The following is a 14,318-nucleotide window of genomic DNA, read 5'->3' as shown; positions in this document are numbered from 1 at the left end:
GGGTCGGCCAGGGCGGTCAGGCTTGTGGATCTTGGGAAGGAGCTAGAACCAGGCAGTGCGGGGTTCCCGGACCATAAGGTTGGAAGCGGTGGGTGGGAGATCTCCTGAGGTGATGAGGTTCTGTATGGTCTGGGAGATGATGGTTTGGTGATGGGGGGTGGGGTCATGGTCGAGGGGGCAGTAGGAAGAAGTGTCCTCGAGTTGACGTTTGGCTTCAGCGGTGTAGAGGTCAGTGCACCAGACTGCCACTGCGCCCTCTTTATCCGCTGGCTTGATGGTGAGGTTGGAGATTGGAGCAGAGGGATTGGAGGGCTGCGCGTTGTGAGGGTGAGAGGTTGGAGTGGGGGAAGGGAAGTAGACAGGTTGAGGCAGTTAATGTCCCAGCGGCAGATGGAAATGAAGAGGTCGAGGGCAGGTAATAGGCCAGCGCGGGGTGTCCAGGTGGATGCAGTGTGTTAGAGGTGGGCGAAGGGGTCCTCGAAGGTGGGCGGGAGAGCTGATTGTGAAAGTAAGCTCGGATGCAGAGGCGACGGAAGAATTGTTTGACGTCACGGCGTGTATTAAATTCATTGATGCGTGGACGGAGGGGGATGAAGGTGAGTCCTTTGCTGAGGACTGATCGTTCGTCCTCAGTGAGGGGGAGGTCTGGGGGGATGGTGAAAACTCGCCAGGGCTGGGAGCTGGGATCTGGTGTGGGTGTAGAGTTGGGAGTGGGGGCAGAACCTGTAACTGGAGTGGGTGTGACGGTGGGGGGAATGGGGGTAGTCATGAGCAGGGGTAGTGTTCCCCTTGGGGTTCTGGAGGGGTGGGGATAGTGACAGTGGGGTCTGTGGGGGGCATGTCAGCAGAATGCAGGCGAGTGGCGCTGGTGGGGGCGGAAGTGGTGGTGACCACAGCAGTAGGGGTGGCAGAAGTCACTGAGCATGTGGCATCAGCGATGATGTGAAGGGCAGAAGTGATGTCAGGTGTGATGCATGAGGAATTGTGAGGGATGGAAGTGGTTGTGGGAGCGGCCTTGATGGGGGCGGAAGTGACATCATCAATCAGCGTGGGGATGGTAGCTGCATCAGCCCCATGGCTAATGGTGGAATAGACTTTAGTAAAGCCTTTGACGAGGTCCTGCATGGTAGACTGGTTAGCAAGATTAGATCACATGACATCCAGGGAGAGATTGCCAATTGGATACAAAATTGGCTTGATGGTAGAAGGTTGCTATTCACAGACTGAAGGTCTGTCAACAGCAGTGCAAACAGGGATTGGCTCTGGGTCCACTGTTGTTCTTTATTAATATCAATGATTTGGATGAGAATATAGGACATATGGTTGCAGAGGATACCAAAATAGGTGATATGGTGGACTACGAAGGTGGTTATTTCGGCGTACAACAAAATCTTGATCAGATGGGGCAATGAGCCGAGAAACACCTGGAGGAGTTTAATTTAGATAAATGCAAGGTGTCAGTAAGGCAAACCAGAGCAGAATATATACAGTTAATAGTGGGGCCCTGAGGAGCGCTATTGAACAGAGACTTAGGGGTGCAGATTCTTACTTAATTGAAAATGGCATTGCAGGTGGACAGGAAGGTGAAGGAGGCATTTGGCATGCTTGCCTTCATTGATCAGACCACTGAGTACACGAGTGGGGAGGTCATTTTGCACCTGTACAAGACATTGGTAAAGCCAGTTTCAGAACATTGTGGAAGACAACCAGAATTGTACACAAAGTTTTGTGTTTCAATCCCAGCTATTCACAATCAATATCAGTGATTCAGGGACCAAATGTTATATTTCTAAACTTGCTGAATATGAGGTGAGAAAATGAAATGTGAGGATGATGCAAAAAAGGCTTTCAGGAGATTTTGACTTGCAAGAACATAGCAGATGGAATATAACATGAAAAACACAAGTTATCCACTTGGGTAGGAAAAGATTGAAATGCAGAATATTTCTTTAATGCTAAACGATTGGGAAGAGTTGACCTAGATATTCGTGTTCATAAGACACAAAGCTAAAATGCAGATATATCAAGCAAAACAGTAAATATGCTTATGGTTATTGCAAGAGGATTTGAGTACAGATGTAAAGAGGTACTGCTGAGACTGCTCAGAGAGTACCGCATTCAGTTTTGGTCCCTTTTCCCAAGGAAGGATATAATTGCCTGAGAGGCTGTGTGATAAAGGCTGGACTGATCTCCAGGCAAGTATGACTGACCAGAGACAGAGAAGACCGGCCCTATATTCTCTGCAGTTAAAAGAATCTCACTAAAGCATACCAAATTCTAAAAGAACTTGACAGAGTAGATGCAAGAACATTTCACCGAGCTGGTGAAAATCTACTTGACACTGACATTTTTTACAAACCCACCGACTCTCCCACAGCTACCTGGATTACACCTCTTCCCACCCTACCTCTTGCAAAAATGCCATCCCGTATTCCCAATTCCTCCGCCTCCCCCGCTGTATCTGCTCCCAGGAGGACCAGTTCCACCACAGAACACACCAGATGGCCTCCTTCTTTAGAGACCGCAATGTCCCTTCCCACGTGGTTAAAGATGCCCTCCAACGCATCTCGTCTACATCCCGCACCTCCGCCCTCAGACCCCACCCCTCCAACCGTAACAAGGACAGTACGCCCCTGGTGCTCACCTTCCACCCTACCAACCTTCGCATAAACCAAATCATCCGCCGACATTTCCGCCACCTCCAAACAGATCCCACTACCAGGGATATATTTCCCTCCCCACCCCTTTCCGCCTTCCGCAAAGACCGTTCCCTCCGCGACTACCTGGTCAGGTCCACGCCCCCAAACAACCCACCCTCCAATCCTGGCACTTTCCCCTGCCACCGCAGGAAGTGTAAAACCTGCACCCACACCTCCTCCCTCACCTCTATCCAAGGCCCTAAAGGAGCCTTCCACATCCATCAAAGTTTTACTTGCACATCCACTAATATCATTTATTGTATCCGTTGCTCCCGATGCGGTCTCCTCTACATTGGGGAGACTGGGCGCCTCCTAGCAGAGCGCTTTAAGGGAACATCTCCGGGACACCCGCACCAATCAACCACACCGCCCCGTGGCCCAACATTTCAACTCCCCCTCCCACTCTGCCGAGGACATGAAGGTCCTGGGCCTCCTTCACCGCTGCTCCCTCACCACCAGACGCCTGGAGGAAGAACGCCTCATCTTCCGCCTCGGAACACTTCAACCCCAGGGCATCAATGTGGACTTCAACAGTTTCCTCATCTCCCCTTCCCCCACCTCAACCTAGTTCTAAACTTCCAGCTCAGTAACTGTCCCCATAACTTGTCTGGACTTGTCCGACTTACCTGTCTGTCTATCTCCTTTTCCACCTATCCACTCCACCCTCTCCTCCTTGACCTATCACCTTCATCCCCTCCCCCACTCATCCATTGTACACTATGCTACTTTCTCCCCACCCCCACCCTCCTCTAGCTTATCTCTCCACGCTTCAGGCTCACTCCCTTTATTCCTGAAGGGCTTTTGCCCGAAACGTCGATTTCTAAGCTACTTGGATGCTGCCTGAACTGCTGTGCTCCTCCAGCACCACTAATCCAGAATACACCTTAATCATAGTCAGCCACTGCAAAAGTTTATTTCACTGGACACAATATTTACATTAAAAGAAGAATAAAGGAGGTGCCACTAAAACCAGTAATGTTAGTCTGTCCATCTCACTTAGTATTTTCATTGAAATTAATTCAGTTGCCAAGTTTTAAAATCCATACCATGAATTTAACATCTAAAGAAACGTAGATTTACCATTAAATATAACCATAGCCCTTGATGCATGTGTGCATAGGAAATATGAATATTGGTGCCCATTTCCCAGACGAGGGAGGAAGAGAGAGAATATGTCTCCCTCAGACGCTGCCAGAGTTGCTGAGTTTCTCCAGCAAGCTATGTTTTGGTTTGTTTGTGAAACCCACACGTGGTGGTTGTCGATTTCTCACCGCTTCAGTCGGGGCTTTTCAGGCTTCACTTCCTCCTCCAGGCTCGAGGCATCAGCCAACAGTTCGACGCCGGTAACGGTTTTCCCGATGGTGAACCAGTCCTGTATTTGCTGCGCCAACAGATTTCGAATCATGGTGCACGAGCAACAACTGTCCAACACGCGGATCAGAACGAGACAGCACAAATGTCATCTGCGCCTGCGCACTATCGCACACCTGAACGGCTCTTCGGACCAGCGCATGTGCAAGATCTGTTTGCTGGGCTCAGGAGTTGTTTAATAAGAGCACTTTAGTGAAGAAATTTAACAGGTTTGGCAGCAAGAATTTGATCTTGCCATCTAAGGAAGAAGTATTTAAACGTGATCATTTAATTCAATTATGAGAATCTGATTTTTTAACTCTGGTCTGATTAAATCATCATGCTTATCATGCTTATTCTTGCCACCTCAGCAAGGGAAAAATTGTAAAATTAATGTTTTCTTCCCAAGAGCACAGGATTACTCCATTGAAAGTTTGTCATGATTCGCTTCATAGATTACAAAGCAACGTATTGCAGATTCTGGAAATGTGAAATAAATGTGTAATAATCTGCAGGTCAGACAGAACCTGTGGAGGGCTTCAAGTTGATGGCCCCCTTTATCAGAACTGAGACAAGATGGAAGTTGAATATGTCTTGTGCACGTCAAAAGTGAGAAGAGGAGGAACAATAAAAGGGAAGATTTGTAACCAGGTGGGAAAGCAGGAGAGCTTAAATCACAAAGGTTTAACAGTACGAGAGCTAAAGAGAATCAGTGCGAATAATGAAAACACAAAAGATTGGTCGAGGTGAAGAGATGTAGAGCAGCTATACAATGCATATGAAAGAAGGAAAAAAATCCGACACACCAAACCCACAACAAAAATGGAAACAAAATGAGGACACATGGTGTCATAGAGATGTACAGCATGGAAACAGACCCCTTGGTAGATATCCTACGTTACCTAGTCCCATTTGCAAGCACTTGGCCCATATCCCTCTGAACCCTTCCTATTCATATACTCATCCAGATGCCTTTTAAATGCTGTAATTATACCAGCCTCCACCACTTCCCTGGCAGCTTATTCCATACGTGCACCACCCTCTGTGTGAAAAAGTTGCCCCTTAGCTCTCTTTAATATCTTTCACCTCTCCCCTTAAACCTCTGCCCTCTCGTTCAGGACTCCCCTGCCCTAAAGAAAAGACCTTGTCCATTTATCCTATCCATGCCCCTCATGATTTTATAAACCTCTATAAGGTCACCCCTCAGGCTCCGTCGCTCCAAGGAAAACAGCCCAGCCTATTCAACCTCTCCCTATAGCTCAAATCCTCCATCACTGGCAACATCCTTGTAAATCCTTTCTGAACCCATACAAGTTTCACAACATCCTTCCGACAGGAAGGAGACCAGAATTGTATGAATATTCCAAAGTGGCCTAACCAATGTCTTGTACAGCCGCAGCATGAACTCCCAACTCGTATACTCAATGCTCTGACCAATAAAGGAAAGCATAGCAAATACCTTCTTCACTATCCTATCTACCTGAGACTGTTTTCAACGAACTATGAAGCTGCACTCCAAGGTCTCTTTGTTCAGCAACACTCCCCAGGACCTTACCATTAAATGTTAAAGTCCTGCTCTGATTTGCTTTTCCAAAATGCAGCACCTTAAATTTAGCTAAATTAAACTTCATCTGTCACTCATCTGATCTAAAATTTTTGAATTCAGTGACGTGTCCAGAAGGTTTTTGGGGGCAACGACAAAACAATGCTGCTCCTCCACCTTGTGTTGAGCTTCAGTGGAATATAGTAGCAAGCCATGGACAGAAAAATCAGAGTGGGAACAAGATGAATAATTTAAAAGGCAGAAAACTCAGGGTCATGCTTACAAATAAAATGGTCAGAGGCCTGCTGATGGGAGAGGGAAAATGTTTTTGGTAATGGCATTTCCTTGGTGGTGAGCTCAGTTTCAAACACTTACACTCCTGTTTCAATTAACTTTGAGCTCAGCATGACAGTAAACTATTCTTCCATCTTCAACTATATCTTTGGCCAGGAGCATTACCACTGATTGGAGACCCTTTTACCCATCTACAATATCTTTCCTCCATGTGGGCCTGCCATGTTGGCCTCATAGGTAAAAACAATGACGGCAGATGCTGGAAACCAGACTTTGGATTAGTGGTGCTGGAAGAGCACAGCAGTTCAGGCAGCATCCAAGGAGCAGTAAAATCGATGTTTCAGGCAAAAAGCTTTATTCATCAGGAATAAAGCTACCCTACTTTCATGCATCTCCGTAATGCCTGCCTTTTCAGTGATGATGTGGAACATTCCTTAATCAGCCTACTATGGTCTAATTCCTTTTTTCCAAGGACCTTTGATGACTGAATTAGTGCTCCATCCAATTCTTAGCAAAAAGATAATTATCTTGGTTTTCAATTTCCATCCTGCGCTCAACTTCAACTCGGACTCTCCCCTCCTCTTCCCGAATTTCTCTAAATCTTTTTCAGTACTTAATATTCATTGCAAGTCTGTGGATTCCCAGAGCTATCATCACTATGTTTCTGACATGCTGCGTACTGCAATGAATCTATTTCATTTTCACTTTCTTGGTTTGCATTACATCAGGTCAGGCAGCATCCAAGGAACAGGAGAATCGACGTTTCGGGCATCAGCCCTTCTTCAGGAATGAAGAGCTTCTGTGCAGAGGAGATGACCTGGGGTGTGCAGTGAGAGAGGGACTCATTGAAATCCTTGTAGAGGGAGGAAGAGAGCTTCTTCAAGGAAGGCATCTTTGTAAGAGGATTCTCAGTAGGTTAAAATCTTCGAGGAAAAAGTGAGGACTGCAGATGCTGGAGATCAGAGCTGAAAATGTGTTGCTGGAAAAGCGCAGCAGGTCAGGCAGCATCCAAGGAACAGGAGAATCGATGTTTCGGCCATCAGCCATTCTTCAGGAATTCCATCAGCACCACTCCACTTGAGCACAGGAAATGCAATATCTGTGCTTGTATCTCCTAATTTCTCAAAATTAAGGCCCCAAACAAACCTCTCCCAAGTCAAACAGCGATTAACTTATTTTTCTTTTAATTTAATATATGGCATTTGCTGTAACAGAAAATTATCTGAATGCGAGATCTTTATTCAAGATTTTTATTGAACACAAATTTCCCCTTTCGCTGTGGTGGTTTCAAACCTGTCAAAGTTAAGAATTTCAGAGTTTGTTTTCAATTCAAATTTAGCACAATTTACCTTTTCATTTTATTCTAGTTGTCTGACATTTAATCCACTGTTTTCATCATTTATAAAAAGAGTAATATTGTGGAGAGAATATTTTGAGTTAAAAATATGTGCACTCAACCCAACTTGTCTGAAATATCCATCGAAACCAAATGAGTGAGCTCTCTTTTCTGTTTATTAAATTTTTTTTTCATCAAAGTTCTTAAAAAATAACATTAACTGAATGCCATATGATAGGCTGGTAGAAAGGAGTTTGCTGTGATATTTTAGTTATTGCTTTCTTCTGCTACACCTAAATTATATCAATTAATATTATGAAGTCTGAGGGCTAAAGCAGATTAACACTCATTGACAACATTTTGAAGATGTGTCAGCATAAACCCAAGTTAATGAGTTCACCAATTGTCGGAAGAAGCTTCATTTGATGATCATTGATATTGATGGCCTAAATCCTTTGAGCAGCAGCAATGCGAAGGTGAGTACTCTGCACACCAGATTCCACAATGCTAGAGTCATGCACAAAAACAGACCCTGCGGCCCAACTTGTCCATGCCAACTAGGTTTCCTACACTGAACGAGTCCCATTTGCCTGTGTTTTGTCCATATGTTTCTAAATCTTTCCTATCTTTGTCCCTGTCCAAACATCTTTTATATGTTGTAATTGTACTCAGCTGTACCACTTCCTCTGGCAACTTGTTCCAAAAATACACCAGCATCTGTGTGAAAACGTTGCCACTCAGGTCCCTTTGAAATCTTTCCCCCTTACCGAGAACCTGTGCCCTCGAGTTTTGGACTTCCCTATCCAGGGGAAAAGACGTTGGCTATTCACCTTATCAATGCCCCTCATGATTTTATGAATCTCTATGATGTCACCCCTCAGCCTCATATGCTCCAGCCTATCGAGACTACCCTTATAGTTTACAGTTGATTATTCTGGCCTTGAATCTTGCTGGAGTAGGGGCTGTAATTGTAACAAAGGTGATAAACTGTCAAATTTGGTGGTGAGATTCAGAAGTTTGGCATTACAACTTTTAAAACTTGCTAGGCACTACAAATGGTACATGGTGGGAAGTGTCTCCACGTGTAATGATGGTATCCATGCCGACATTCTGCCGCGTCTTGCAGCGTCTACCATGATAAGGTTGTATGGTATTATCCTGAAAGCTGGGCAATGAACAATGATCTCTTTGAGGTTTGGTGGTTGTTTAAAGGCAAGGAGTGGAGGTGTGGGGAAGGTCTTGGCGTGTTGCAGACTGCGAAGAACATGGTACAATGGATGAGGCATTGTAATCCATCAGTCAGCTGAGAGGATTTTTCACTCTAGTGTAGCTCATCCCCAACCACTTTCTCAGCATCTTTTTACTAGCTTTTGTGAAAGGAGTGGCCAGAACTACTCAGCTACTGTTGTGAAGAGACGGCCTGTATCAGCAAGGAAGTCTTAAATTCAATCTGGTGTACTGTGTATCACCACGCCACAGCCCACCATCCCACCATCCTCCGCCCCTGACTTTTCCTCTCAGCTGTCCGTCACTATGGGATCCCTTCCATGCATCAACAGTGTTCCATCAGCTGCATCACGTTTGCAGGTTGACTAAAACTCCAAGTAACCTCTGTCACATTTGGCCTCTTATTTATCTTAATAAATGCTATATACCACTTGCAGGGAGTCAACGTGCTGATCAGCAATGGAAAATTTCACATCTGCATGCCTCCATTCCCACTCTCATACAGACACCAAAATCCAGCCCTTAATACCAATTGGAGCACTTAACGTCACAATGCAGTGAGAAGAGGTTCAATGAAGGTGTAAATGTCCTAATAGAAAATAAAGGGCCCTGTTGCAGAGGAGTGTAGGAGGCAGGTGCATGAACAGGGCAGAACCAAGGATTATTTATTTTGTTATGAAAATTGACAAGAAAGTCAGGGAGATAAACATTTTACTCTGAGAGATGGTTCGGTCTGGAATGTAAGCCTGAAAACTGTAGTGGAATGTGATGTAACATTCATTGCTCATGATGCTAAACTTCTCCAGCTTCCATCCAAAACATATTAAAATAGCCATCCCCTCTGGACAAGCCCAACGCATACATAGGATCTGTTCAGATGAGGAGGAATATGATGAGCACTTGCAAGTACTCAGGGGTGCCCTCATAAGGACAGGATACGATGCTCAACTCATCGACCACAAGTTCCAACTTGTCACAGTGAGGAACTGGAATGGCCTCCTCAGGAGACAGACACGAGCTGCAATCGACAAGGTACCGTTTGTTGTCCAGTCCTTCCCAGGTCTGAAAAACTACGCCATGTTCTTCGCAGTCTGCAACACGCCAAGACCTTCCTCACACCTCCACTCCTTGCCTTTAAACAACCACCAAACCTCAAAGAGATCCTCGTTCATTGCCCAGCTTTCAGGATAATACCATACAACCTTGTCATGGTAGACGCTGCAAGACGCGGCAGAATGTCGGCATGGATACCACCATTACACGTGGAGACACTTCCCACCATGTACTTGGCAGGTACTCATGCGACTCAGCCAACGTTGACTATCTCATATGCTGCAGGCAAGGATGCCCTGAGGCATGGTACATTGGCAAGACCAAGCAGAGGCCACGGCAATGGATGAAGGGACACAGCATAACAATCAACAGATAGGAATGTTCCGTCCCAGTTGGAAAACACTTCAGTGGTCTGGGACATTCAACCTCGGACCTTTGGGTGACCATCCTCCAAGGCAGACTTTGGGACAATCAACAACGAAAAGTAGCTGAGCAGAGGCTGATAGCCAAGTTTGGTACCCAAGGAGATGGCCTCAACTGGGACCTTGGGTTCATGTCACACTAAAGGTAACCCCATTGCACTACACACACACACACACACACCTACAGACATACAGACAGACCCTCTCTCATATGATAACACATACACTCCCACACACATCCTCTAATAGACTTATACCCCTTTGCACTCTCACTCACACACTCTCATAACCCCCCCCCAACACACACACACACACACACACACACACATAAGTTTGTGGGGTGAAATTGTACTTGCAGAATGACATCTTACTTTGCTCAAAAACTGCACAAATCCATATCAGTTTCTGTAAATCCATTTTTTAGATTAGAATCAGTCTGACCATTGTGGCACAGACAGCCTTACACAGGGAAGCTCATACCTTCAATACTTTATGTGGGCGGACATGACACCAATTGTTAAAGTTCACTTGAAAATGTAACTTTTAAAAAAATGTTTTGCGTTTTACATGTGAAAGAACTGAAACCAACATGGTCATTCTAAAAGGTGAGAGACTTAACATACAATCCAAGTCTCTTTCAATATATAATTGCAGTTAAATCACACTGTAAACTTTTGCTATAAATTCTGTGTCTTATAATCTTATTCTCCACAACCACCTGATGAAGAAGCAGTGCTCCGAAAGCTAGTGCTTCCAAATAAATCTGTTGGACTATAACCTGGTGTTGTGTGATTTTTAACTTCATTTTTACAAGGGGAATTTGATATGTACAAAGGGAAATTTTCAGGATTATGCTTAAAATCAGTGGCTCCTTAAGAGAGGTGATATGACAAACCAAACTGTTCTATTCTATATTTGTTTTATTCTGGAGAGAATCTATTTAAATTAGGAAGTTTGGATGCCATCAAAAATTTTTAAGAGAAGTTTTTGAAACCTCATCTTCAACTTAAGATAAATATTTAAGTGATGTGATTGTAGCCATATGTCAACAGGATTTTGTTTCATTCATTCCTGGATGTGTCGCAAGCAAGGATTGAGTTATTAGTAATCTTGACTAAGCGAAGTGAGGTGTTAAGTTATATTCTGTTTATTGCAGTCAACATAAGACACTTGAACACCACACAGCTAACTCAGCTTGTGACCAAGCATTACTTGGGCAGGGTGCTGTTACATTTATTTACATATTGAAGAATGAGAAAACACAACTTTTCAATGTTGCAGAAGCAACTTCTTTCTTGTCTTGTCCTTTCATGTCACTAAATCTTTACCAAGGGACTGCTGCTATTTTTATGGGAAATAAGTAAATCTGGTTTTTGTGTGAATAAGGGAATACGAAAAACATAGCTATGTACTACTTTACACTAATTTTAATTTGTAGCATTTAGACAGAAAGAGTATTTACAGTTTGCTGAATAAATCCTTTGGATTAGACTTAAGTTCTGTAATGGTCTGTGACTACTTTTGTGACTTATTTGATGCACACTATAGTTTTTAATCTTCTGTGTTTGTTTTAAATAGTTTTACGTCTATATGCAAATTTACCATTTAAAAAAAAGCAACTCTTCCATTTACTAACAATCCTTAGATAGAAGAAGTTCAGTACAGGACAAGAAACTTGTGCCCAGTCAACCAGTGTTGTGAACAGGCATCATCAAATGGATTGACTGAAAACCGCTGCTCGTACTAAGCATTATCTCTTTTCTATTCATGATACATTTAATTGAGTCACAGTGTTATCGAGTTATATGTATGGAAACCAACCCTTCGGCTTCACTCGTCCATGTCGATCAGATATCCTAAATCGATCAAACCCCATTTCCATTTGTCCAATATCCCTCTTAAACCCTTCCTATTCATGTACCTATCCAGATGCTTTTTAAATGTTCTAATTGTGCTCATCTCCACCATTTCCTCTGGCAGCTTGTTCCTTACACACAACACCTCTGTGTGAAAAGGTTCCCCTTTAAGTTCCTCTTATATCTTTCCCTTCTCACCTTAAATCTATGCCCTCTAGTTTTAGACCTACCCTGGGAAAAACACCTTGGCTATTCACCATATTTGCTGTGATGTTTATGAAAGTGTTGAAATGGGTTTTATAACTTCAGACTGGTGTTGACGTTTTGGAACAAAATTTTATCCAGTGACAGTGAAGGAATTGCTGTGTTATTCTTCTTGATGATAATAGTTATGGTTTGAAAGGTGCTGTCAAAGGATCTTGATTCATTTTCTGCAATGCATCACGTATATAATACGACCACTGTTTGCCACTCTTGTAGGGAGTGAAGATTTAAGGTGGTTGGTAGGCTGCCACCCAAGTCGGCAATTTGGTTCCAGATGTTGTTCAGTGTTTTGAGTGTTGTTGATGAGTCACATTCCAGGACTTAATGACCACAGAAGGAGCACTCATAGCATGGCTAAACAGGCCAATTATTAATCTGTAAATTCTTCTATTATGTCTATGACAGGTGGTTAGAATGAGAGAATTTCATGGTCAGCCAGATCCCAACATGCAGTAACTTCAACACAACAGCCCCCATTTTAACACGTGCTACATCAACTATTTGCCACAGTCTGTACTCTACAGCAATTGTCCTTCTTGTTTTAACAAAATAAAAGCTGTACTCATTCTTGCAAGTGAAGAGTATTCCACCACATTCTTGACTTATGCATTGTAGATGGTACAATAGTTAACCACTTAAGGATCTTTCATGGAAGTAGCATGGGAAGATCACCCAAGGGATTTTCCATCAAAATCTGTGCAAAGGCAGGAACGTATGATATTTTGATCCTCATGACAATCTGAGTTTTCAAGGTTACCTGCTCTTATACTGTATTACAAAGTACTATTAATGAGAGTTGAATACCGTATTAGCTTTGTTGATAAAGACATATTAACTGTAAACATTAATTTCATAAACAATAAGGTTTGTTTATTTTTGTATTGACTTATACATTTCATTAAGACCATACTATGCCATCAAGCGTACTATATAAATTTCCCTAAAGTTTCCTTTATCTGCTATTTCAGCCTGATGTTATCTAATTTTGACAGATTACAAACAACTCCACACTTATTTCACAGTGCAAGTTCAATCATTGTATATTTTCAAATATCTGAGAACTCTGTCATTTCCCAGTCATCTATTACTAAAAGTTATTTTAATTATCCCTTCTTTTCCTCATTGTAAGCTGATATAGCACTTGTTGCCAATTACCGACAATCGTTTTTATGTTTCAGATTAGCATGAACAAAAAATGGGCTCTGACTCCTACTCTGTCTGAGCTTATGGAAGTAGTTCACTTATGTACAAATGGATTTTTAAAAAATGAAATCTAGCAATTGTGAGTGAAGTAACTGATGAAATCAGTGATCTGATTGTTAAAGTACAGAGTTGAGATGGCCCAGGGAATCCCTTGTGGACTCAGACCTGTAAAGCCTCTCTGTTGGTTCCTCCCGGACATCGTACACTTTGGAAGTCTGGAATAAAAACCTCTCACAGATAGGGTAAAAACAAGGACTGCAGATGCTGGAAACCCAAGTCTGGATTAGAGTGGTGTTGGAAAAGCACAGCAGGTCAGGCAGCATCCATGGAGCAGGAAAATCGACCTTTCGGGCAAAAGCCCTTCGTCAGGAATAGAGGCAAGAAGCTCTGTCCACCCTGCAGGCTTCCTGATGAAGGGCTTTTGCCCAAAACGTCAATTTCCCTCTTACGGACAGTTTAGTTTAATTTTATTCATCCCCCTTTATTCACTAAGAGGATCACTGTTACACCATAACACTGATACCTATAAGCTAAACAAACTAGGTTCTAATAACCTAGGAGAGTAGGGTACCAGCTCTTCAAGTATCCCAGCAGGCGACTCCGATGTACTGATATAAAGTGGCTTCCTTGATACAAAAGTTTTTTGAAAACACTGCATGTTCTTAATTAGACATATAACAATGAAAGACAATAATTTATAAGGAAAAAAAGTTAATTGACAGATCTGTGTGTGCTTGACTGATCACTCCTACAGGCCTTGAGCTATCCATCAGGTGGGAAAAACATACCCAGCTGAGTTAAGCGTTTGTTAGTGAGATAAGCTCCTATCATAAAGAGGTACCAGTCTGAGCTAATTGAAGAGTCCATAAGGTAACCTTGCACACCTCACATGTGGGTGGCACAGTGGCACAGTGGTTAGCACTGCTGCCTCACAGCGCCAGAGACCCGGGTTCAATTCCCGCCTCAGGCGACTGACTGTGTGGAGTTTGCACATTCTCCCCATGTCTGCGTGGGTTTCCTCCGGGTGCTCTGGATTCCTCCCAACAGTCCAAAGATGTGCAGGTCAGGTGA

The 14,318-nt window shown here is 43.5% G+C and overlaps 1 protein-coding gene across 1 annotated transcript in view; it reads right to left on the bottom strand.

The window, feature by feature from the left end:
• The window catches only part of tdrd9 (tudor domain containing 9), a 159,210-nt gene extending 155,073 nt beyond the window's left edge, over positions 1-4,137 (bottom strand). Inside the window, exon 1 of the mRNA XM_072568611.1 lies at positions 3,971-4,137. Coding sequence (XP_072424712.1) covers positions 3,971-4,104 — 134 coding nt within the window. The 5' untranslated portion in view covers positions 4,105-4,137. The remainder of the gene's footprint in view (positions 1-3,970) is intronic.
• Between the last annotated feature and the right edge of the window lie 10,181 nt (positions 4,138-14,318).

The sequence above is a fragment of the Chiloscyllium punctatum genome, chromosome 4 (genome assembly GCF_047496795.1).
Source record: "Chiloscyllium punctatum isolate Juve2018m chromosome 4, sChiPun1.3, whole genome shotgun sequence".
NCBI lineage: Eukaryota > Metazoa > Chordata > Chondrichthyes > Orectolobiformes > Hemiscylliidae > Chiloscyllium > Chiloscyllium punctatum.
This window is presented reverse-complemented; position numbering and strand designations above follow the sequence as displayed.